This window comes from Manacus vitellinus, unplaced genomic scaffold (genome assembly GCF_001715985.3).
Source record: "Manacus vitellinus isolate BGI_N305 unplaced genomic scaffold, ASM171598v3 scaffold_76_pilon, whole genome shotgun sequence".
Lineage (NCBI taxonomy): Eukaryota > Metazoa > Chordata > Aves > Passeriformes > Pipridae > Manacus > Manacus vitellinus.
Window position 1 is genome coordinate 2,034,823 of NW_021940796.1, and position 26,040 is coordinate 2,060,862.

Sequence of the window (26,040 nt, forward strand, 5' to 3'; positions counted from 1 at the left end):
AACAGACACAGCTCGTTCCAGCCAACTGCTGAGAATGGGAACATGCAGTTTCCATTATGAAGTTTAAATGTATTTCCTAAAAATAACCTGCTGTTTGGGGCTTTTAGCATCAGAAATAAATCCATATACACCGATAAAACCTGATTATAATTAGTCACACAAGTAAAATTATGAGTGTAATTAACTACAGCAATTAATTGAAATGCCTTTGGGACATCATTTCCCTTCTTGCAGTTGAACGCAATTTGCATTTAAAGTTATATCGTAAACGGTATAAGATCATAATCAATTTGGGTTATTTTATTATCTTTTACCTATTAATATCTTCTGAAGTGATTTAGACATCCAGTAGTCAAACACTGCAAAAAGAAATGTAAAGGAAAAAAGAAAAGAAAAGGATGTAAAAAGAAATCTGAACAGCTGATACTGTTTTAATGACCATGGGTTTTGTTTTCCCGTAATCCATCTCCTAGCTATCTCTAGCTAAACTTCTCCGTGCCCTTCCTTTTTATTACCTCTCAAAACTATATTGTTTTTCATCGACTGAAATTACCTTCATAATGTCAACACCCATTCCCTTCCCACATTACCAAGATTGCTCGTTGTTCCCAGCACGTAAGAGAAAGATCTTGATGGATTAGTGATTAGATGGGTAGTTATGAAGAATTTATATGAGACAAAGAAAGGCAGAAGTTTTACATTTTGCTGATTGTGCTGATGTTGAGATTAAATTCTAAATAAATCATAGACATTTCCTATCAAGAATGCAGTATCTTTGTAAACCTGCAATCATTTGAGTTTGTGGCACATGAAGCTCTCAGCATTGCACAAAATGCTTTCTGACATGCAGTAAAACATGATGGTTTATGTCCTGGAACCCAGCAGTGACTGCTGAACCTGGGAGTACTCCTGGGAGAACAGCAGTGACCTCCCCAAGGCAAACAAGAGATGGAGTTTAAATCTTAAAACAGCAAGATAAAGACAGAAAGTCAACCATGGAGCTGCTGAAGCTTCTCCAGCCCTGTCAGCTGAGATGCACAGTGACTGATGGTACCCTACTGCCTGTGCAGCCCTTCATGCCAAACACATCTAAGCAAAAGGGAGGATTCACCACTCATTTGATCTCCCCAGAGAATTTCAGTGCTCCAGATCATTGGTTCAGCTCAAACATTTTAGGAACTGTGTGCTGTGACAGCTGCAGTCCCAGGAGTGTCCCTGTGTACAGAGAGCTCATCCACAAAGCAGGTTGTGAGAAATCGCCAAGGCTCCGTTTGCTCCAGCGGTGTTACAACAGCTTGATTGGCAGGAACACGGTGTCTTACCAAGCACTGTGACAAGGACTCTGCTGTCACTCACATCAACCCCCTGAAAGGGGTTTCTGTTGTTCCCCTTGTTGTTACCGCGGCGCCAGGGAAGTTGGGATTTATGATCCCACGGATAGGAGTGGACACGTGATGCATCCAGGCTGATTTATGCTGAAAAACAGCTATTAAAGCTCATAAAACACAAACATTCAGATTGCACGGAAACGCACTCAAAAAGCCAGTGCAGTTCCTGCTGCAGCCACAGGGCTGTTGTGAGGCCGGGACAGGGAAGACCTGCTGGGACCGCAGGCAATCCACGCTTCATGATTTATAAATGCCTCGTATAAGGCTTATTAAAAAGCAAAATCCTGCCTGCCTGTTTCTCAGCAAGTACCAAATGACCCCAGGAAAGATTCAGCCTCAAGAAAGAGAGATCAGTTGGTGAAACCAGCAGCTGGTTTTGCCAACACGAGGTAACACATGTTCACAGGAGGGCTGTGGGACCCAGGGATGTGCAGAAGCACCTTGGAGAGCTAAACTCATTTACAAAAGAGCATGCACAGTAAGCTCTATAAAATGGAATCAACTCCTCCAATAGCTCTTTTCCCTCCTTTGACCAAGACATAAATGGTTAAGTAAGTGTTTAACTTCTGCAGAACACAGAGCTGCCTGAAATTTTCAACTTTCTGGTTAAACACACTAAATACATACTTAAAAAAATAAGAATAAAGAGTGAGATGGGGGTAAAAAAAAACCTCAACACATGAGAAAGCAACAGTTTACTTTGCAAACCAGTTGTCCCCAGCAGAGCCCACAGCAGTGAGAGTGTAACCTGCTCCTCCCTGAGGAAAGGAGGGAGAACAGCCCCACAGCCGCATCTGGGCACGGCCATAAAACCTGCAGCCTCAGGGCCTGGGTGGCTGGAACCTGCTGCCAAGTTCCTGTCAGGACTGCTGGAGTGGAGTGATTAACACATCCTGTGCCCTCATTAGAGAGCAGTCAGTTATCCCGGGATAACCCGTGCAAAGGGACTGTTTGGGGCACAGCCCGTCCCGCTGCTCCCCACCCCACCCTTCTGCCTGCCTTGTCTCCAGACTCACCTGCGAGGGACCTTCAGGACAGACAGCTCTCCTGCACCAGTGCCCTGAGCACTCCTGGGGCAGCATTTGGATGTGATTTCCATAGGAAGCTCCTTGCAGCACGTCCTCCATCGACAGCTCTGTTTGTTCTTATTAAGAGGAATTTAATCATCACTGATGACTTCTACGAGTCCTCTGCCATCAGGGACATTATTTCTAATACTGAAAGGGTGGCAATTTCCTCTCTTCCCACTCCTCACTCCTTTTTTCCCTTTTGTTAAAAAAGTGACCAGCAGGTCACTGCAAAGACAAGACGAAAATAGTAAGACTGAAATAAAAGTTCAGTTAAGGCCTAGCCACTAGCAATAGTCAGACAGGGCACAGCACAACTGTGGACATGCACAAACTGCAAACAGTACAAGTGACCTGCCCACAACACATTTTTGGTATTCCAGTTATTCAGGGAATCTTAAGCAGTAAAATGACTGGAAAGTATTTGGTGCAGCTTGCAAGGGACTGTCAGCCCAGGTCAGCTGAGCGAGGGGGGGATTCTGCATTGCAAGTTGTTGTGGTAAAGGCAGCTGGGAGCAGGCTGAAGGTCTCTCTGAATTGTGCAGGTTGGTGTCCAGCTGACAGCCCAGCACAGCCTGCCAAAATAAATGTGGCCCCTCTCTGCAAGCATTCTTCCTCAAATACCTTCCTTTGGAGTCATCTTTTATTTTAAGCAAAATACATAAACAAAAGAAAACAGTGTCAGTTTTACTATTGTACACATGGACCCAAAATACCCATTACAATCATCACCAAAATAAATTATTGTCCCGGTTTGAAATGGTGGGAAACTTCAGTTTTCCTTTCATTCAAGTGGAGAGCATTTTATAGTAAGACATTCCTTAGGGATAATACACACTTTAATGGACTCACATAAAAGTTATCATATATTTTTATATCAAGTCTGTGTATATTAAATTTAGTAGTGTGGGAAACAGAAGAAGAGCCTGTTAAGAACTTGAAATGATCTTTTTTTATGCAAAAGAAGTGAAGGATGACACTTCCAGTGGCTCTTGCAAGAGGCCCTTGAAACAACAGCTTGTGAAAATGAAATAGAGATTTGTGTAAAAAGTCTGTTTTCATACTTGATGAGTGCAGCCTCTTCTTTAAGCAGGTAACTGCATTTTACAGACAGAGAACCTGGCTAAGAAAACCCTTCCCTGTCCCCCTTGTCCCTCTTTTTCTTCCCCACAAAGAGAAAGCAGTTTTGTTCAGCAGACTGGAGCAATCAGAGCCATCAGAGCTCAGGTTGCGGACGTGTCAGCTTTTCCACGGCCGATCCCCTTCCCCTCGGCCACCCTGCATTTAGTTTGAAAAGGTCATTAAACAAGACACAAAAGGTGAAGTGCAAGGTTACAGATTTATAACCTGCCTGAGCAGACAGGGGCTGACAAAGGGCTGGTGCTGCCTGGGACACCAGGCTGAGGTACAGGAGGTGTCTGCTTTGTGCCCTGCAATCCAACCCAGCAGCTGAAGGAAGCAGAAGCAAACCCAGCTCAGAGTGAAATATATTCAGAGGGGATACTCACATCTGTGTCCTATCCTTCCTTTAATCAGCTCTTCGTATATTTTATTTATTTATTTGAACTCTACCCTTCTTCACCCTCACCTTGTCTTCTGCTGTTTTCCACCACCTGCCACTCACACGAGAGGGAAGGCAACCAGTGTTTTGGTCCCAGTTAAATCAAATAAGTTAAACAACAGTCCAAGCTCCTCATCCTGACAGATTTTGTGCTAAAAGCTAATTATTCTTCAGGTCACTCTGAATTCTTACTCCTTTAAACTGCTGCTGGTTTACAGCAGTATCCCATTGAGCTGCCAGATCTCTGGATTATGTTAAAAGCAAAACAGACTGGCTTCTTTAATTCAGGCACTATTTGGAAACACCCACACTGAAAGTAATCATCTTCTGGTTTATAATTCATTCATAATCATTTAAAAAAAAATAATTGGAAGGAAAGGTAAGAAGTTAAAACATCCAGAGTGACATCCTTGTTCGTATCTCATGGCCAAACTGCTCCTCTGATATGCTGCCAACTTTTTATCAAAAAGCTTCCACCAAAAGTCTCTTTGTTACAAGTTAAACGCTGGGGCTGCCTGTGCTCAAAGGGGCTGTTGGGCCCAGAGATTTATTCCCTGGCGTGGGTCTTTTAAACAGGAACATTTTTATAATCAAAACTGGAGATAAAAAGGCACGAGCACATGGCAAACAAACCTTCACCAGCGCGAGCGGGGTCATCGACGGGAGCGTGTGCTAACGAGCCTCGTGCATCACTGGGGCCTTCCTGTGTGGAATCCTTTCCTGCCCCTTGAAGAAATGTTCTGATACAACACGAATGGCTTTGATTTAGAGATCTCCAAAGGGGTTTTATTAAATATCAGAGGGAAAACATCATGTAACAAAAGAATCCATCGAGCTTTCTGTTCTGCTTGGTGGTGGCTCACAACAGAAACCTCCAGCGTCTCGACAAAGCCCTGAGCCAGGATTTAAACTGCTGCAAGAACATCTGAACCACAGAGCTCAAAAACTCAGCCAGTTCAACCCTTCTGAGTCTGCAAGTTTTAGGTTAATACTGTGCTTTCTATATCATATCTCAGCAAATTTAAACCAAGATCACCCAGAGCTGCAGCAATACCTGGCCAAACTTCTCCCTGGTTTTAAGACTGAGTTAAACCTGTTGCCTCAAACTATTTCATTGCCTCCAAACACAGATAGCACGTAATCCACCACTGTTCCAATTTATTTGTCAATCTAGATCCTTTCTTCTACCTCAGTTTGACCAAAACATCCAATTAATAGTGTAAAAACAATAAAAGTTGCAGGATACTTTGAGGGAATAAGAAGCTGGAGAAGAGTCAGTAAGAAGCTGGAAATCACAGCTCTGCATTTGCAGGTAAGATCTGAAAGTCTAAGTGAGATGACCTGACTGTGACAGAATAATGACAAACCAAAGTAAAAAGAAGATATTTCAGAAATGAAAATATCTTTTTTTTTCCTAATTTACAAAATCTATGTAGTTTTTTTTTTTAAATCACCATTATCTGCAGCATTAGGATGTGCTCTAATTCAGTGAGGACAGTGCTCTGAGCAGAAGGCTGGACTGGATCAGCTCATTCCAACCCAAATTATTTTATGATTCAATAGTTCTATGCCAAATAATACCCTGTGCTATGATTTCATTTCTATGAAGTCGATGTTACAGTCTGTGGACAAGACAGAAAGTAAAAAAAAACCCTCCATCCCTTTGGTTTGAGTAAAAGGGAAATGTCTCTGTTCCTGTCATGAGATAAAACAGAGCCTGCCTTGGTGAGGCCCCCTTCCCAAGGAGCTCCCTGTGCTTCCCAAACTCTGGATCAGGGAAGAACGTGGGATTTTAGCCTGTTACACAGAGCTGAGGAACAACAGGCTGAGACAACACTTCCCAAATGCTCAGCACAGTCCCCACACAGCAGAGCTCCCCCAGCCAGTCCAGCTGGACTTTGCACCCAATAAAACTCTAATGCTGAAAAAAAATCTTCCAGCAGCACCGAGATAAATAATATCCAAGTACAGGGAGTCCTGTATTGTCAGATCACACAAACACTGGAACAAAGGCTCTCAAGCATCTGCTGCTCTGTTTATTTTCCTTGCAGGGGATGGGAGTGCACGAACTCCGATCCCCCCCAGCAGCTTGTGACCCACCTGGGGACATCTGTGTTCTCCTCAGTGTTTTTAAATGCACTGTTAGAAGTTGGGTGAGGGTCAGTCATCAGGTAACTGCTCAAGAGCTGTCTGGAATAACCCTAAATCAAAATAAAAGCTGTATTTTGCCATTATTTTTCCTCCATTTGTTTTCTACTCTCACAATTAGCAGGGGGAAGCCACTGGATGGGCTTTTGTACAAATGCATGTTCTATTCCTACTGGTATATTTATCTTGTTTTAGTCTCAAAATGAGCATCCATACCTGCTTCTGGTGCCTCTTGCATTCTCACAAGCTGGAATAAACACAGGAAAGCAGCCTGGCTTGGTTTTATTCCCGTGCCTTTTCCAGGGGCATCACCACCAACCACACCAGCTCCGAAAGCTTCCAGCCACCAGGGGCTGAACAACAACTGAAATGTAACAAATCAACAGAAATTCTCCTTGTGATTTTCAGTCTTGAGGTCATTTTTTGTGCAATCTAAATAAAGGACTAAGCTTGATTTCCCACTGTCCTCTCAGCTCTGCCCTTATAGGAACAACTCCACGTGTCCTACGGACACCCTGACGTCCTGCTCAGTTCTCCTTCCTCAGACCCTGCTGGGCTTTTTACCCCAGACAAAAGGTCTACACTGCAAAAACTAGGGAAATGCTGAAGACTGCCTCAAGGAAAAACAATATTTAAACCCCAAAAGTCTGTGTGCCTGTATCATAAACCAGCCAGGATGTCACCCGGGTGTTTTAGCTTTTGTGAGCTCCTAAGACTCCTGAAGTGAGCAACTACCACGAGCAGGACTTTCAAATTCTGCAAACATGCTCTGAAAATTTAATTTCTATCAAATCCAGGAGCATCCTCACCATATTTTCTCATTTGTGTCTCATTTGGTTTAAGGGACCTTACCCAACACCTCTTTCCATTCTCACAAACAGGAAATCTTTTACACGCCATCAAGGAAGTCGGAGGCCTGTCCCAAACAAAAGGCACAATCTCCCGAGCTTCTGAGAGGGTTTTATTTTCCTGAAGTGATAAATCAGCAGGCATGGATGGCTGCATTTCACTCACTTCTTGCTCCAATTTACTGCACCTGAGGGAACAAGTGTAACAAAAGGTATAATTAATACCTTCGCGGATGCTCCGGGGCCTTGGGCCAGCGGCCGCAGCCCGGCACGTTCTCGGGGCACTTGAGGGCCCTGATGGCAGATAAGGGATAAATCCATGATATCCAGATATTTAGAAACAGGGAAAAGCAGGGACACAGCCTCCTGTGGGAGGGCAGGGAGCAGGGGGATGCACTCCGGCCACAACAGTGGCTCCAGAACAGATTCAAGAGTTGGATGGAGACGGGAAGTACCTTTGGAGTTGGGACTGTCAGCCTGCAGGGGCGACAGTGGGCACTCCTTCTGGCAGCAGGGCACCCTCAGGAGTTGGTGCATCTGTCCCTCCTGTCACACCAAGGGAAATAAGATGCTTTCCCCGCTCCATCTTTCCCCTCCCTCCCAGGAGAGGGATCAGAAGGCACAGTTGGTGGGTGCAGGTCTGAAGGAAGGCTGACCGACCACCCTCAAGTGTAGCACAGGCACCTCCAGCACCGAAAAGGTATGAGGGGAAAATTCCAGCACAGCTCATTTCACATCCCTCCCATCTCACAAAATGGGCTCTGCTAATTTTAGAGTCCTTGTCTGAGACTGCACAGTTCTGATCTGGGAAGGAAAAGGGATTCAGCAGCAGAAAATGGCTGCAGGTTTTGGCAGGGATATGATCCCTGCATCTATTTAATGGCCCTTCCTACACTTCTGAATCAATAAAAGCTTTACCACTGACAACAGCACACGTGAACATCTCTGGTAATTAGAATTTTTAATCTTTTTAAACCGCACTTCCAATACCTCAAAGCCTTAAGAGAGGAAATGCACAATAGGAACAACTAGAGACTGTAATTCTTTCACTGAAATTCAAATTCCAATACTGAAAATGCCCCAGTGACTCCAGTGACACTGTGGGCTGGTCACACTGGTGAGGAATGACCCCAGGCAGTAAAGGCAACTGAGCCCAGCTCGAGGGTCATCACTTAGTGCTGCACCAGCACTCCAAACACAGCAAGACAGGGCCTCACTTCCATGGACACCAGATCCTCTGGATCATCCTGGTGATGATCCTGATGTCTGCTAATCCTGGGATAAATATCCATTTAGCACCTTGAAGGGCCATAAAATAAGAACAGTTGTTCATGTCCAGCTCAACAGTGTCTCTGGAAACACTCAAAAGCAAAGAACTTCCACAACCTGTGTCTCCTGGCACAGCTCACCCTGGACTTGGGTCCAGTTTCCAGAATCCACCAGATTCTCTTCCTTTTTGGAAAAAAGCACAACTGTAATTGCAGTTAAAGCTCTCCCAGGCAGTGCCTGCTCAGAGGGAATGTCTCAGCACCATCCACAAGCAAGAAACTGGGAGAAGCAGCACCAGGAACACGTCAGGCCCCGGGACTGTCCATGGAGGACCTGCAGCTCCTCCTTCCAGAGACAGGAGAGCCAAACCTCACGGACCTGAGGGCTCCTTCCACCTTGGCAAAGGACTGTTTCCAAATAATAACCACACTTACTGTCCACAGCAACACTGAACAAGGGACTCCACTGAGAAAGGACCCAACTCACCTCTGGTAAGCAATCGAGAATTGCTGGATGCTCATTCCCACATTCCTGTTTTTTGGATTGACAAACACATTTAAGCTGAATGAAAACAGCACAGACACTTCAAAGCAGGAAAAGAGTTATTAAAAATTATCTGACAAGAAGTGACACTTCATCTGCATCCACAGTATTTAATTTGTTTGAATAATATAGTTACAGATAAACAGGTTCACTCCATATACAATTACCAATACCTTTGTTTTAATACAGTTCATATTCCAGTACATCAACACTATTTTATTTACAAGGTATTTATGTACATTAACATCTTTCTAAAGTCAGTGCATTGTCAATAAGTTTTTATACAATAATTTACAAAGTGAATGTAGTTAATAGTTAACTTAATAAATTTACTACTAATTTATGAATTAATTTAATTTAAAAAATTAATTACAACCAATGTAACAAACACAGAAGATCAAATAACATTAGTAGATTGTGCTACCTGCTTAAATAAAACATCTTAAAGTAAATCAGTTGAAAATCTTTCACTTTTCATGGAGTTTGCTGAGGGAGGAGCAGACAAGTGGGTATTGAAAAAGCTTCTACCCTAGAAATTCCCAAGTCATGTTTGCTTTTCTTCAGGCTCAATGTTTAGACCACTTGAAAGATAAAAGACCAGAGAGGATAAGGAGCAACACCTGACAGGTAAGACAATACCCATTTTTGGAACAGATCTGCTGCCCCTGCAGAGGCACAACCTCCCAAGGAGGGAACAGCCAGACCAGCTGATTCCATTCCTCACATGGAGAAAGCTCAGACCTTCCTGGGAGTGACAAACCCACTGAAGGTTTGGCATCTTTGTAAAACCCCTCAGGAAGAATCCAAACGTTCAGTTCAGAGAACCACGTAAGTCACAGCTCTGTCAGTGAAGATACAGAATCCAGAGAACTGGGAAGATGACACAGGACAAAATTAATGAGCTGCTTGAACTCAGGAAAAAAAAAGGCCAAAAGAGTGAGATTTTTATCTTCATTCAGATATGCAAACGACTTAACACTGAAAATGTTCAAGGAAATGCCTGCTCAAAAAACAACCATCTTTTTTTCCAGTCTCCGCTAAGACTCAGTCACACCTTCCCTCCTGCAACAGGCCCCTGGAGTTACAGAGCACTGCTGCAAGGGCAGGGAAAGCAATTCTGGTTTAATTGCAAGTATTTGCATAAACTGTTGTTTAAAAAAAAAAAAAAAAAAGGAAGAAGAAAATTTGAAAAGGCAACCAAATTTTGAAACCAAGAAACTCCATTAAATTATGAAACCAAAAAAAAATAAATCTCTCCATCCATGAATGCTACGAGAGCTCCCTGACAGCCACAGCTTCGCCTCCCTTGGAAATACACAGTGGATAATTCACAGCCATTCACTCCAGAGCCCTTACAACAACGACAACAAACAACAGAAAACCAAACTCTGGTTTTTCAATTCAATTCTACGCATTTTCAAAAGTGCAAATTTAAAAAGCAACACCGGTCATGAAACATAAAAGCTCAAGCGTCTCTCCTTGCGCACGCCGGGAACGCTCCGTGCAACGTGCACGCTTTAAAGACACCACGAGTGGAACCACAGCTACTCTCTGCAGCCTGAGGCAGCTCAGAGCTTTGAGCCAGCACCCTCCAGGCAGAAAAGCCATTCCTGAAACCCGTTGGATGTGCACGGCCAACACGGGGAGGAAACACGAGAGAACAAACCATTCGAGTGCAGAAATGAATCTCTTCTCAAAGGATGATTTGGGTTGTGCTCCCAACATACAGAAAGAAAGCAACGGACACACATCAGTGGTGGCAAAACTGGAAACTTCTCCTACTCTTGACGAGAATTCTTTCGGTTTGTGCACTTTTCCTTCTCTTGCTTTCCCTGTTTTGCCAATAAAATGCAATAAAACTGCAGGAAAAAGGAGGTAGCAATATCATGTTGTCCAAAGACAACACTACAAATCGGTTTTCCCCATTACCTTAAACCTAACGAGAGCCTCGGGGGGTTGTTAGAACAGTTGGTAAACTCTACACTACTTCGTTTAGCTCTTATTTGGACTATTTAATTTAGCTCTTATTTGGTCCTGGGTGGCTTTTCTCAAACCATTAGATTTAAAGGCCAGTGGCAGTCTCAGCCTGATGTCCAACATCAGAAACGTTCAGAGCGCGTAGTGAGAAAACAGAACAAAACGATACTACTGGATATTAACTGGGTAACCAGGGGGTGCTTTTTGTGCTTTCGGCCCACGGGCTGCGACAACCACGCGTGGGTGACGCGTCCCAGGGACACCCTCAGCGTCCCCTGCCCTGCAGGGTGTCCCCTCCCCTGCTCCCACGGCGGGCAGCTCCTCCTCGCTCACTGCAGCACGCAGTACTTCTTGTAGTCGGACTCGAAGTCCTCGTCCATGCTGCTCGTGTCTGCCATCTTCTTGCCGTCGATCTTGGGCAGGAACTGGGCATAGTCCACCCCCTGCTGCTCGTAGAACAGAATGTAGGCAGAGTCCGTGTCGATCTCATCCGGGTGCAGCTCCTGGGACACGGAAAACACACGGGCGGGGAGACGCAACGGGATGGTCGTGTTACTGTCACGGAACTTAAAATACACAAGACTGCCCTGGAAACTCTTTTTAACTGTCTGTTTGTAACAAATAAAAAATAAATAAATCACGTTTTTGCTCTCTTATTTGTTATCAGGCTCCATTAATTACTGGAGAAGTCTGACATATTTTATAGTGATAAATGCAAATACTTAAAAACATCGGAACTGAATTACTCACTAATTGAATACAAACTGCTCCCATCATGAAAATATATTCTTGGCTTCCTATTTTTAGTAATTTTCCCCATCTCTGCACAAAATAAGCGTCTTTAAGTGTGGGAGCAGCTGATGAACAGATGTCACCTTGGAAAAAATCTCATGTACAATTTCGGTTAATAATTTTAATATTTCTCTGATGCAGCTTTTGAGATGCTCGTGATTTCAAAAACCAAGTGTCTGGTCTAGTGGAAGGTGTCCCTGCCCCTGGTAGGGGGTTGGATCAAGGTGAGCTTTAGGCTCCCTTCCCACCCAAACCATTCCATGACTCTATAAGGTAAGTTTCTTTGGCAATAAGTAACCAGATTATTATTTGCTAGAAAACTCACTCACTATTTGCTAGAAGAAGCAGTGATTTACCTTACAGCTGCTGTCATTGTAGCAGTACCACTTGTTGTTCGGGTTTTTGGCATAAGTGACGTAATGACCCCCTCCCATAATTCCTGAATGGCACTGAAGAAAAGGAAGGAGAGAATCAATCCTGGATCAAGGAAACGACTCACAAATTCATTATCTGCATGTGACAACGGCTCACGACGATCTGACTTTACACACTCGAGCAGGACAAACACATGGCAGAGAGACACCTCAGTTGGACTCAGTGCCAGTTCATCCTCCTTCCCGACTGAGTGACCCACCAGAGGCATTTGGTGCCAAGCCCGTCCCCCCGAGGCTGCCCCGGCCCCGCAGGGCGCACGTACCGAGATTGCATAAAGGTTGTAGATGGGGTTCGCACACACGTCCTCTCTTTGGTCGTCGGCGCCGTCGTCCTCGCTGTGGGTGTCCCCCTGCACACCCAGCCCGTTGCTGAAGGAGCTCTGCTCGCACAGGTACCCGTTGGCCAGAGGCCCCTCGCCCTCCTGGGCACCGCACAGTTCGCTCTGGCTGCCCCCCAGCACGTGCCCCTTGGTGAGGGCATCCCCCTGCTCCTGCTCGGTACCGTTCTCCTTGTTGGCGTCCAAGTTCTCTTTGCTGCTGGACAGTTTGTTTTTCCCCAGCTGGGGCAGCCGCAGCCGCCCTTTGCCCCTCCCTAAAGTCCTGGGGCTGCTGTTTGGGCTGCTGTTTTTACTCGAGGGACAGCTGGTTCCACCTTTCCTCCCCAGAGATGGAGATGCTAAAACAGAAAGCACGTGGATTACTAAGATGAGTAAACACACAGTCTGCGTTTCTTCTTAAAAAGTGATTTTTTTAATAACCAAACATTAAAAAAAAACCAACCACTCTTTCATTAGAACTAATGAGTCATATATGGAATTAAAAATCTATCTTTGTGCACACCTGGAAACTGAAATTTACCTCTTTTGTGCAGGAGCACATTCCTCACTCTTATTCCAGCCCACTTACACGAGTGCCAGTATCTGTTGGCACTGAGCAACTTTATTATTTTTCTTTGGTTTTTCATGGTAAAGTTTCACTAAGAAAGACTAAGAAATGTTGCAAAGTGAGTGAGGAGCTTTGGCCAAAACACTCAGAGGTTCAGACTTTGGAATGTCCCCATGTCACTGCCTACCTTTGACACTGTTGAGGACAGTAGTGTTGAGGGAGGACGGGCTCCTGTTGAGTGTCTCTCCTTCCCCTGGTGTGCCAGAGCTCTGCAGCTCTGTTTTCCTGGGCTCCCCTGGGAGGTTCCGTGGCTCCATGTCCACCTGGAGCGTCAGGGCCTTCCTTTGGAAATGACTTGGATCCCTTTGTACCAAAAAGGCACTTGGGTCAAAATTTTCTCGGGGAAATTTGACAATTTTCTGGGATTTTATCCAGCGGCCGTTTACGAACTGAAACCTTTTCAGGTGAATGATCTAAGGAGAGAAGTTGGAGAAAATTAAAGGAGGACAACTACATCCCAGTGAGTAATTTCACTGTTTAAAGGGAGTTTTTCACAAAACATACACATTTTATCGCTTGCTAATAAACACGGTGACAAAGCTGTGTGTGACAACATTCTGGGATCAAGGTGGTAAAATATGAAACTAATGTTTTCATGGGGAATTGATGGAAAGAGTTGCTTCAACTCAGTGATCAGCACTGTCTGTTTTGAATAACCAACCAAATTTGAAAAATAAGAAATGCAGGTGTTGCCCAAGTAAAGATCATGGTACCAGAAAGCCCATCTGAGCGTGAATTCGGTGTCACAACAGCTCACCCTGATCACAAACCACCACCATTTCCTGCCATGGAGCAGCTACAAACATTCAGAAGGAACTCTGAGGTTTGCTTTATTTGCCTGCCTGACAGAACTGCACACAGCAAACTCAGCCAGTCCCCTCCTGAGACTGTGAGCAAAGCAAATCACCTTCCTCACAGCGAGTGACTCAGATTTGGGAACAACGTACTTTGGGTTTGCTGCTGTGGAGGAAAACCACACAAAAGATCATACCAAAATAGGGGGAAGTCTCCAGAGATCCAGTTTTTTGGTGGCCAAGCAATGGGTCTTGCACTTGGAGCAGTAGTACATCTCATCCTCCCCCAGCTCCTCCTCGCTGGTGAAGGCTCGCAGGCAGCTGTCCAGGTTGATGGGCTCCGCCTGAGCCCGGCGGCTCTGCTCAACACTCTCGTGTTCCTCCACGATCTGAGGGCAGAGAAAACTGCATCTGACTTGCCAAGGTACACACACTGCTCAGAGGGAGGCTCTGCCCCCAGCACCACACAAATAACTTCAGGGACTCGCTTAGAATGGAAGGTAAAAACTGGACGTGCTAAGTTTTAGCAGAAAATTTCATTTCAGTTCTGAAGAGGCAGGTATAAAAATAACTCACTGTCCTTGTTCTTGGGCTCTGCTTACAGATTATCCATAAGGCACAACTTTATGGATTGAACTCACAAGTTTGACCAGTTGTTCTACATCAACTCAAGCACAGGCTTTTACCTTTACATAGGTTTTGTTGGCTCAATGGGGAAATGGGTTTACTCACATGCATAACTGTTTATAGTTACCAAAAATTCATCAAATTAACATATTTTGTAATAGATTATAGAGACTAGATCAAAAGCAACTCACAACAGGCAGCTGTGGTTGCTTAAAAGCTTCCCTTCCACACTATTCAACCACTTAAGAGGTCTAACACTGACATCAATTTACCCAGAATATACTGCTCCGTGATCACTGACTCTACATTAAGAGAAAACGGACTAGAGAAGCAGCAAATAAATTAAAAAAGAGATGAAATGGGTCATGCTTCAGAGCACAGTTGAGGGGTTGAGGGGCTGAGTTGTGCTGGAGTCTTACCCGCTCCTGGGAGGTTTGGTAGCGCAGGTGGAGGGCGGTGGGGTCCCAGTCCACAGCGATGTACGCGCTGCCCACACAGGCTCTGTCCTCTGTGCACTCGATTTTACAGCCCCGGCAGAACCTGCACCCAAAAGTCAGACTGGATAAGGAACTGCCCAGGGGCTTTTACTTGCTCAGTTCTGCTCCTTGTTGTTTGACACGTGCACCCTCCGGGTTCCAGGCCAGGCCTCGGGCTCAGAGGTGTTTTTATACAACAATCCTCAGAGTCATTTGCTGTGTTCCCACAGAACTTGAACAGGGATGAGGAACTGAAGCATTTGGGTGAATCCAACCCTCTGCCTGCAGATGATTCAGGGGAAGGTTCCTCAGTGGAAGGTGTCCCTGCCCTTGGCAGGGGGTTGGAACGAGATGAGCTTTAAGGTCCCTTCCATTCCAGGATCTATCACCCCAAAAACTACACTGCTTTGTTTACTCCATGATAACCAATTCACTTGATTAATTAGCTGCAAGATATTTTTTTTTTTTTAATGAGTGTATGTCCAAATACCTTTCCAGGAGGGGCCTGGAATTTTTGTTTCGGAAAATTTCCAAGCATCCTTCCAGGGTGAATTCCTTATCGCCCATCTTAGTTCTTACCCTTCCAGTGGCCCAGGAACTCACAAGGGTAGCTGATTTACATCTGAAGTTTGGGTTTGTATGAACCCCCCAAAACCATCCAAGCATGTGGAACACATGCCTGCACATACACACGGAATATTCTGAGGGGTTTTTGATAATCTCATGTCTGCCTCCTAATTTAAAGTTTCTGTGCCAGCTTTCAGCTCCCCAAGCCATAGAAGCTGCACTACAGTGCAAGTCTGCCCTGGGAGAGATCTGGTGAAATTGGATTCTAGATTCTTATTGTTTGATATTACCTCTGAAGTCTGAAATGCATCACAGAGCCATTACCATAAATTACCTTTCTGCTGGAGTGATTCCCTGCTGTAAATCGAAAAAAGGGACAATTTACCTGTACCATGGACACCAAGCACAAGAATTTCCATCCTTCTGAACTACCCTGAGGGTGAAGGGATACTGATACCCCATGCTGTCATCACTGAAACAGAAGAGAACACAACATCAAACAGCAGCACTCACTCACTGCCATACCCCCTTAACCAGGCTTATGTCTACTTAAAAAAAAAAAACCAAACTTAAAACTATAATTTTGATTAGATTAAGCTATTAAAACCTGCCTTTACATGGCCTAAATTTGCCAGATATAAATAATTATCAATCGACCCATTTGTGTAAAGCCAACCTTCGAGTGCAGCAACATTTAACTGTTACAAAAAGGATTATGAGGTATTTTTATTGTTGCCATTATTATGAGAAATCAAACCCGACAGCGATCAATTTAATTTTAAACCTTGTAACCAAGTTTAAGCCACTGGGTTGGGTCCCTCAAGGCAGAGGCTGCACTCACCAGTCCTGGGCATGGTTACTGGCCTCCTGAGGAGGGAGGGGACTGGCCAGCCTGGACACCTGGATCCACACGGCATCGTACAGGTCCCTTTTCCGGGTGTGCACCGTGCAGGGAACAATGAGGGGCATTCCAAAGAGACTGGGACGATTCTTCTGGGATGAAAGGAAGTACAGCTCTGTCCTCATCTGTGTGCAGGAAATAAAAGGACTCACATGGAAAGGTGCATTAACTCATGGCCCCGTAATTACCTGGGTGCTGACCTTGCTCTGGCAATTAAAATTAACCATTAATTCTACTAAAACCACTCTATTTATTTCCATTATTAAATACTGTAAATTTTGACCACTAACTTGAAAAAGGCTTGTATTTTATAATATTATGGCCATGTTATTCAGGCACTAGACCACATCAAACACAAATCTGTACTTCAGTCGTGTCCAATATTCTACATTTCACACGATGCATAGGAGGGAAATGCATTCACGCTCCCTCTCCTCTTAGGAAATAAAGATTAATTACCACATGGACATTAAAAATTCTTGATTTTTTGATAGTTTCTTTCCCAGTGTGTCCCCCAGCCAGTCCATAGCCCACTGACCATTTTCCTGTGCACTGCAATGATGTACCCTGTGCAGGGGCTGTCACACAGCGAGGGCACGTGGCCGTTGAGGGCCCAGCCGGGCGGGTTCCGCTCGGTCCCACATGGCACCACAGTGTTTGGCATCCCGTTGGGAATGAGGGGCTTGGGAAGGTCCCCGTTCATCAGGATGGTGGGGGCTCCGTTAGCTGAGGGCCCAGTGGAGATGTCTGCAGGGAGACAATGAAATTCTCAGTTACCCACAGCAACCAGAGCTGATCCCAGGATCTTTACCCTCTCATTCCGTGTGGGATCACGGTGGATCACCCGCTCGCAGCTCTTGTCCTTTTAACTTATTACAAGGAGCAGAGCTTTCTCCTGGATTTCTCAATACCAGGGTAGTGTGCAGTTTAAATAAACAGGAAAACCCATGTTTTCTCTTACCTGTCTGCACAGGGCTCGATGCTGACGTGGGGGATCCTGGGATGGGGATCTCAAACGCACACAAGAACCCGCTCACCGACAACCTCACCTTCTGGTTGTCTTGAGGGAAGTTCTTCAATGAAGAAGGGAAAGTCAGTCAGGCATTTCAATCTTTTAGCTGATCCAAACATGCTTTGTTCTTTTGAAAACAGTGTATCTAGCAGCTCCTCTCTCTCCCTCTCATCTGATTTCTTACCCCTTTCTAGAAGAATAAAGGAACCCACCCCTCTGCAGCAAAACCTGAGAGGAACTGATGGTTCTCTAAACACACTGAGAATATTTCAAGTTTCATTTCAAGCAGTGACAGCAAAATATATCTACAGGTGTACATACACACCACACAGAACTAAGCCAGTCATTACTTATGCCCCCACCACCTCAACAGTGTTTGAATTCCTCACTTCTAACTGAGATTTATCACCTCGAGATGATTCTATGCTTTTCTCCTAAAAATATCATTAGCAATCCATTTTAATTTATTTACAGCTAGCCAAATTACTGTTTAAGAATGAAACAAGAGTTCATGTAGAGATACAGCTAAGCTGACTCTTTAATCATACTTTCAGTTCAATTATTTCAGAGTTCTTGTACACAAAACAATGTCAAAAAGAGACAATGATTCATCTTTTTTCTTCTCACCTTTATATTGGAGCTGTGCACCTCTGCAAGTAGGATCTGTTCTGGTTTGAGCCCACAGAGTTCACTTAACTGTTTTTTCAATCCTGTGTACTTTTCATCCATGTTCAGCCTCAGGCCATATCGAACAGGAGTGGTACCATCTAATTTAATTACTTCAAAGGGGAAAAGAAACACATTGGTCAGCAAACCAGGGAAGTTTTAATGAGAATAATACATTACAGCCCCATACTAATTGGAATTTATTTTTTCCCTGCTTGAAGATATATTTTATTTTCCCAGTCAACTTCCAAGGCCTGCAGGCAAACATCAGACAATGTCTTCTTGCACAGGCAGTACAAAATGGTTTCAAAATTTGGTTCACTTTTTGATGATCTTTTCTTTTGCCTCTTTTCCAGCAATACAGGGGTCCTTCATTGCAAAGTTCATGACCCACACTGTATTTTCCCCTAGGCCTTGTTTTTGCTTCAGGCAGATTTAGGACAACCTCCACAACACAGTGGACAGAAGCAAACTTCCCAAAATCTCCATTTTACATATTTCTGTGTCCTTCAATCACGGTTGAAAATGGGCCATCTATGTTCTGTTTCTAAAGGTTTTATCTTAGTTTAACTGTACTGCACTGAAAATTCTTGAACTCTTGTTACATTAAAGTGACTATAACAAGTACTAACACAAGAAAATGTGACGTTTTATAGTTGTTCTACACATACAACTTTGATTTTAGCAATGACAGCTTAGAAGGAGTTAAACACCCCCACTCACCTGTAATTTCTAGGTGCATGTAGCTGTCCATTGGCAAAGGCAAGGATAAAAAATTAAAGGGGTCAAACCTAACACTTATATGGCCACAAGTTTTACATTTCACTTGTGACTTCAGCTGCCCGTGAAATAAATCCACAACAATGGATCTGTTTCTTCTCAGATGGTTTTCCCAGGCCTGAAACAAAACACGAAAAAAATAATAACAGTTAGAAACTGAAGGCTATTCCTTTGATCTCCAAAGTTACACAAGCCTATGGGAGTCAAATTATTTCCACAGAAGTTGTGTAGTAACTTCTAATAAATAACAAGTATTGAGTTTCAACATAAGTAAAGTTCTCAACTAACAGAAGTATCGAGGTATGACATAATTTAAAGTGTTTCTGAGAGGATCATCAGGTACCTTGAAATATTTTAGTGTCATAAGGACAAAAAAACCCAGCACACAAACAATTTGAAGCCCTACCTCTGCTGCTACTTCCCAGTCTGGTCGCCCATCACTGTCCTTCAGTTCAACATATGGCTTATCATGAACTCTGTTCAAATCCTCGTGGAGCCCATCCAGGAGGAAAGCCAGAAGCTCCTGGGAGTCTTGCTGTTGGAAGCCATTAAATCTTGGAGCATATTTTGCTATTGTCCACTGGAAATAGATGACAAAGTAATTTAACATCACGTAGCAGAAGTTGTAACAATAAATCACGATACTGGAGACAAGACACGTGTTGTCAATGGGAACAAATTCCATTGCCAAGAGCTAAAGGGAACCCCTTTGCTTGCAGAACAAAAGCTCATTTACAGGCAAATGCATCATCTTTTGTCCCTAGAAAGGGCTATGAAAGCCATTATTTTATCCCACAACCTCTGAGTCATACCAGGTCATTCCTTTGACCTCACAACCAGCGAGCCACATATTCCACAGAATTCCTGAGCACCAGGACTGATGAACATTCCTCTTCCAGGGCATTTGCCCCTGGCACTGCCCTTCCTGAACACCTTCCCTGCACCCTTTACAGGCAAGAAAGGCAATTCCATGATGAGTCTGGAGTGGCAAAGGGGATGTCTGACTGCCCGGGATGTCACCGGCTTCAGAGCCAACTTCCAACACATCCAGGTTTCCTTCTCTTTCTCTAGGGGAGACACTATTTGAGTCTCCAAACCATTACAATACAGGTAACATGAGGAAAAAGTCCACTGAAATATTTATTGGAAGGGATTCTTGTTTTCTCCCCTAACTCCCAGCACAGACTCACCCTCAGCTTTAGGGGTGCAATGTTCTTCTGAGTCCCACTCCACAGCTCCTGAACCAGATCCCCGTAGCACTTGGCCATGTGTCCTTTCATTCCTATGGGATTTGTCCTAGAAATTACAAAGTAATTAATACCATATTAAAACTGAAACCCAGTTCAAGCCTGCAGATAAACAAGGAAGTGGAAAGGTCTCTGGCTCCCAGAAGCGAGAGGTTATATTTTCACGTTATCTAATCAGTATTTGCTGGAGAGCTGATAACACTAAATTGAAAAGATTTCTTTAAACTGAGTTTCAGCTTTCAAAACAGGATGAATAAATGTTCCAGGATCTCAAATGCCAACGGTCTCCCACAGATAATTACCTGTTAAGTTCATAGAGATGCCTTCCTGAGATGAAGTAGCGAGTGAGAGGCTGTGTGTTGCTGACACACTGGATGCTGGAGTTCATGAAACACGTGTTCCCCAGATTGCTCAGCCCTGTAGCACCCTTTTCAGTAGGAACTGAGAAAAAAAACCCCATCATTAGATCAACTGTGCAGATGTGAAAATGCAGAATGCTGTTATCAGTAAAGATGTGACCTTTTCACAGCAACCAATTTCATTTAACCTGCTCCCAATTACAGCAGCACAGATGCAAGAGATGTTCAAAATACCTGCTCTCGACTCTGCTTAACAGAAATTGAGGTGTTTGGTTGGACCTGACCCACCACAGACATCAGCACAATCCAGACAAACCATTCTCTAATTATGGTACTGAAAATTCTGCATGCATTTGTTAAAATTAATTCCTTACCTTAAAAAGGTCCAAGATAATAAACACAAAATGCAAAATTTGCTAGGTATCCTTCACTACTTCTGTATCTAAACACCTACAGATTTATCTGCCTACACCCTCAACCCACCCACATTTCCAGCATTTCATTAATATAAAGACCAAGCAAAGCTGCACAGGCATACAAGACCTCTCTAATCTAAGAGCACTTAGATTAAAAACAATTGTTTCAGCATAAAACATTCTTGGACTTTTCTTCCCATCATCATTCAGTCACTTTGCTGAAATACTCACCTTTATGTCTGTCTATTTTACTGCTGTTTGCTATAAAAGACATCTCCTCTGGCCAGCTCATGTCCTTGTTCCGAACTAGAAAGAGATATAAAGAGGGTTTTTTTAAAAAAATTTTACTTACTCCACAGAGCTTACACAGCTGAAGAGGTTTAATTAAAATTCTCTAAAATTTGAGACTGGAAATCTGCTTATTTTTAGTTATTATTTTTGCTAGTTTTCATCTCCATGTTTCCAATCATTACTGGGAGTCATTCTAACACTGGCATCACTCCAGCCACACCAGAACATCTTTAGAAAGCAGCCTTAGGTTTGCTTTCCTGTTGGACAGCGAATTTTCCAGTGCTTATTCTAATAATTAACAAGGATCCCTCCAGATCTGAAGGGATCTGTTCACTCCATGAGTGATCACTAATGTTTTTTGTTGTTATGAGCCAGCAACAGAATCAAGTGCATTTCAAAACAAGGACAAATTACATCTGTGTCAAGATAAATTGTGAGAAAACTATGTAAAAACTTGCCTAAGCTGGCTCTACCACCACCTCCCTCTGTAAACCTCTATTTCTAGTGCATGAACTAAGGGTAGGCCCTTTTTATACCTTCTATTACTAAATGCTGCTCATCCTGGATTTTAAGATATTCCAGTCTGTGATCTTCGTCATCCAGCAAGGTGAGATAATTCTGGAGGAGAAAAATAAAAACCCCTTCATGTAGTTATTACTTCTGGATGTAAAACACTCTCAAAGCAATGAAATTAAACAGTGGAGTGCACAAAAAAACCTCTGGAAAACGAGGAGCGAGAGTTTTCCAACCTGAGCAGTTAAACTTATGGCCACTATAATTTTTCTGTGCAGGTGTATTTAATGGTTTCTAGAAAGGAATGTGATATTTAATAGCTGAAAAGGAGGAGAGGAAGGAGAAGGGCCCCCATTACCTCACTGTTGTACAGCCAGAGCCTCATGTCCTCCTCCTTGATCCGCAGCCTCTGGGACAGATATTCATGGATCTCTTTGATGGTTTGCATCCGACTGAAGCAGCCAGTGTAAGCCAAGACCCTTTTTAGAGGAGCATTTGGAGAAGGGACATTCCCTGGATTCACAATCAGGAGAGAAAGGGAGAAGATAATCTATCCCCTGTCATGACCCCCAGGCCAAGAGAGCAATCAGAGCAGTAACAACTCACACGCTGCATTTACCATCAGGCCTCTGCCAAAAACACCAGACAATTCTACTGCTTGTATTTATGGATAAAATAAACTGGAAAATCAGTTGTTCCTGACCCTTTGGGACAAAAAACTCGCTATCACAAAGGAGATAAATTATCTGCCTTGGTACCAAAACCTCTTAGAAAATGGCTCCCCTGAGAGTCTCACAGGAAACAAATCATTTCAAAGAAGTTTTACTGTTCTTTTTGTCTCTTAAAGACACAGTATCAGAGGCAAAGGTAAAATTTCAAAGTAAAGGGCTTCAAATTTTCCTGAGGATTTTGTTTCTGAGAGAACATCATAAATAAAAACTAAGGGTAAAAAAAGTCAGTCTGACTATTCTTGGGAGTAGCTTCAGCTCTTCTGTGGAGATAAAGGCTGATCTGTGCAGATGGAATCAGCCTGGAGTTCACAACAAAAGTATTCCTAATGACTAAATTCCTCAAAACCACATTCTGTGATGGCACCCAGGATTTTCACCAAAATCTCTCAACAACCTCATGTTTGCAACACAAATTAATTCCATCATCAGTCAAGATCGTTGCTCTTTATAACGTGAGCTCATCTTTGAATAAAACATCTGCACAAGAGATGAGACTGACTTGAGATTTAATTTTTTTGAGCTGTTTTAGTTTAAACTTTGGAGGTTCCCCACAGAGACAGGTCTGTAACACACTCATGACAAGCTTTTACTATCCAGCCAAGCCCAAACTGGCAACTGCAGTGCTTAAGTGACCTGAGGAGTGACACCATTCTACCCTTGCTGTAAAAAGATTAAAATAAAATGAACAGCACCATGTGAAAAGATGCAACATTATATTATTCCATGCAATTGGACAAGAGAGGAAACTATACTCTAATCATAAGTCAGCAAAGCATCAGTCTTGCTTCAGTATACCAAGCAAAGTACTCATTTTTTTTTCCAAAGAAAACAAACCAGCATTTTCTGAGATTAGGGATCAGAGGATTAGTTGTAAGATTACAGCAAGAAAGCATATTTGAGAACTCAACAAGATTAATAACTGATTGGATGATTGAATTAGTGCAGTGCAAAATGATTCCAAATCGAGATCAAATTTGGCAGAGATTCTTTATTTGAATTTGGGCATTTGAGGATGTCCAAAGGAAGCGGTTTCCATGGGATTAGGTCAGGTGGGAAAGGTGAATTTGGGAGCAGGCAGTTTCTGTGGTGGAACTCGATCACACAAGGCAGCTGCTGGCTACACCTGAGGTTTAGATTCCATAAAAGCAGGGAGAAATGGAGCAGCTGCAGGAGGTTTTTAAACACTAGCAAGGCTAAAGGACTGAATTTTCAAGGAGCCAGGTGAGCCCATTTCTGGACATCTGTCCCTGTGGATGCAAATGGGATTCAGGGATTCCTTCAAACCCCTCATGCCAGGCAGGTTTGCAGCCGTGCAGGAAAACTGGGAACTGGGGACAAATCCTGCAGCACTTCCCAGCTGAAATCTAAATCACAATCTAAACATGGTTCTTGTGCAGTCTTGTGGTGAGCATCACCACCACAGTTATGACAAACAGATTTTAGCTGCATGTTTACACCTCCCATTGAATTGTCTTTCTGAACCGCAACAAATAATAACCTTAATGTTCCATTAATTCAGCTGCTTTCTAAAGAGCATTAAATAATTTTGGGCATCAAAGCCCAGCTGCCCAAGCAGCTCAGAACCAGCTGACTGAACATTAATTGAATTTATTGTGCCACTGTACTGTGAGATGCACACACCCAGCCCGGTGCAGAGGCACCTATTCCAGGGCTACAAAAAATCCAAACAGGAATGACCAGCTCTGCCCTTTATCAGCTCAGTTCCTGCAGTGCTCATTTCTCCCTCTCAACTTACAGTAAACCATGCAAATCAACTTCCCTGCCAACGCTGCCCGTGCCTGTTCCTTCAGGAGAGGGCAGGAGGAAGCCTTTGGCTCGTCACCGTGCCGGAGAGGTGATGGTGATTAGCTGGAGCACAAGCACAGTGCCAGGAAGCTCCTACAGCCCGGGGCTGGCTCAGAAACTGCACATTCTTGCTGCATTCTTAAGTTACCTCTGGGTAAGTGCTGAGGGAACATTCTGAGGCTCATCATACCCATATTGACCCAGATGTTGGACTGCTGGGTGCGCGTGGCCGGCTGCTGCCGCAGGAACAGCAGGTACCGCGGGAACAGCTCCAGCTCTGCCACGTTGGTCTTGCTGTTCTTGATCACCTAAACACGTCCAAAACACATGGGAGAGTGTCCTGGTTAGAACAGCTGGGGCCAGTTCATCACTGCATGGCTGTAACCCAAAACTGGGTATTCCATAGCCTTCCATGCCATTGCCCAGAAACTGGTATCAATAGAGCATTTACACCCTCTGCCCATAGAGCCTGACTCCTCAGGGTATAAACTGGGTGTTAAGAGGCCTGTGAGATAGGAGGGTGCTCCTGTCCTCATGCCCATTGTGGAACCCCTGAGGGAGGTACTGGGCATTCCTGCCTGAATTGGATGATATATAATCTTGGGGTCTTGGGACGTTTTTAACCACTCGTGGGATCCAGAGGAAGACTGAGACCACCACTCTCAACCAGACTGCAAAGACCACTCTCAACTGGATTGCAAAGACTGTCACCAACAGGTTTTTCCCTCTCCTTTTCCTTTGGACTCAGGGGGCCCAAAGAACACCACTCTGTTCATGCCCCAGGGTGCTGGGTTATACATTTGGGGTTTGTAGGTTAAAACCAATTATTTGTCTGTATAATCGTACTAATTGAATTATTTTATTACATTGTTATTCTGACTTATAATGTCTCTTTTGAGTTGGGTTCATTTCCCCTGCTGGTTTACCTTTAAACCAGCACAGAGACACCCCCTGTTCCAAGCGGGTTGGGAATCCCAACGGGAATGGGAAGCAGCAGTCAGGAAAAATAAACTGTTCTACTGGGAGGTGAGAAATCTTCTGAACTCCTTATGTGGGCAAATATCCCCAGGAATGACAGTTTACTGATTGCTAAGCACTTTTTTGGAGCTTATTAGCTGCAGGTTGTCAAGAGCAAACCCCTTAGTTAGTGGAGCATAGCTGTCTGCACCACACCACAGAAAGAACATTTTTATAATTCCTGAAATATCTGTGAATCTACAATGAAGCTCATTAATTCCACTCAGTGTGTACTTCAATGAGAAAGTTTCACAGCTGTTGAACAAACTGACATGTGCTGCATAAGACATTTGTTTTGCACTTTTTGAACTACGGGATTGAATTAAAACCTTCGTGTTGTGAGAACAGACTAAAACTTGCTTTTGTTACATTCTGATATGTTGACAGAAAGAGCTGGAATCACCCCAAGACATGTTTTTTGCAGCTTTTCAGTCACCATTTCTACCAAGGTTTTGCTACCTAGATGTACCCAAACACAGACATCCACAAATGGAAGGAATGTTGATTGGTTTTGTGACCGTGTGAAGCAGAAAAAAACCCACTTCATCTGTGAGAAGCAATGTAACCCACTGAAGTGCCACAGCACTAAACTCCAGCTACAACAGAAACAACAGTGATGACATTTTCTGAGAAGAAAGCACGTTAGTTTGTGTATAAAGTGATGTGGCCTTTTCTGGATCATGAAAGGTGTTTGTTTCCATGGAGAACGTGTGGGAGGAGGTAACACAAGCCAGTGATTTTTCACTGTAAAATAATTGTCAGTACTGGAGCCAAGAGAGAGGATTGTCAACAATCACCCAGCTGATTCCCTCCCATCTGTGACACTGGATGTTTGTGACACCAACCATCTCATCTCTGCTGCCAC

At 43.8% G+C, this 26,040-nt stretch overlaps 1 protein-coding gene across 4 annotated transcripts in view; it reads right to left on the bottom strand.

Annotated features, from left to right (window-relative positions):
* Positions 1 to 9,992: 9,992 nt before the first annotated feature.
* The window catches only part of USP32 (ubiquitin specific peptidase 32), a 66,300-nt gene continuing 50,252 nt past the window's right edge, over positions 9,993 to 26,040 (bottom strand). For 3 of the 4 annotated variants that reach the window (XM_029964632.1, XM_029964633.1, XM_029964630.1), the window contains 19 exons: positions 24,307 to 24,466; positions 21,980 to 22,134; positions 21,645 to 21,726; positions 21,049 to 21,123; positions 20,345 to 20,483; positions 19,986 to 20,091; positions 19,202 to 19,375; positions 18,739 to 18,913; positions 17,977 to 18,128; positions 17,299 to 17,410; positions 16,876 to 17,084; positions 16,278 to 16,462; positions 15,822 to 15,908; positions 14,813 to 14,933; positions 13,964 to 14,155; positions 13,100 to 13,385; positions 12,291 to 12,703; positions 11,950 to 12,042; positions 9,993 to 11,304 (listed from right to left, as the gene is read on the bottom strand). In XM_029964632.1, coding sequence (XP_029820492.1) covers positions 11,131 to 11,304; positions 11,950 to 12,042; positions 12,291 to 12,703; positions 13,100 to 13,385; positions 13,964 to 14,155; positions 14,813 to 14,933; positions 15,822 to 15,908; positions 16,278 to 16,462; positions 16,876 to 17,084; positions 17,299 to 17,410; positions 17,977 to 18,128; positions 18,739 to 18,913; positions 19,202 to 19,375; positions 19,986 to 20,091; positions 20,345 to 20,483; positions 21,049 to 21,123; positions 21,645 to 21,726; positions 21,980 to 22,134; positions 24,307 to 24,466 — 3,090 coding nt within the window. In that variant the 3' untranslated portion in view covers positions 9,993 to 11,130. The remainder of the gene's footprint in view (positions 11,305 to 11,949; positions 12,043 to 12,290; positions 12,704 to 13,099; positions 13,386 to 13,963; positions 14,156 to 14,812; positions 14,934 to 15,821; positions 15,909 to 16,277; positions 16,463 to 16,875; positions 17,085 to 17,298; positions 17,411 to 17,976; positions 18,129 to 18,738; positions 18,914 to 19,201; positions 19,376 to 19,985; positions 20,092 to 20,344; positions 20,484 to 21,048; positions 21,124 to 21,644; positions 21,727 to 21,979; positions 22,135 to 24,306; positions 24,467 to 26,040) is intronic. The other variant, XM_029964631.1, reaches the window with a different exon arrangement.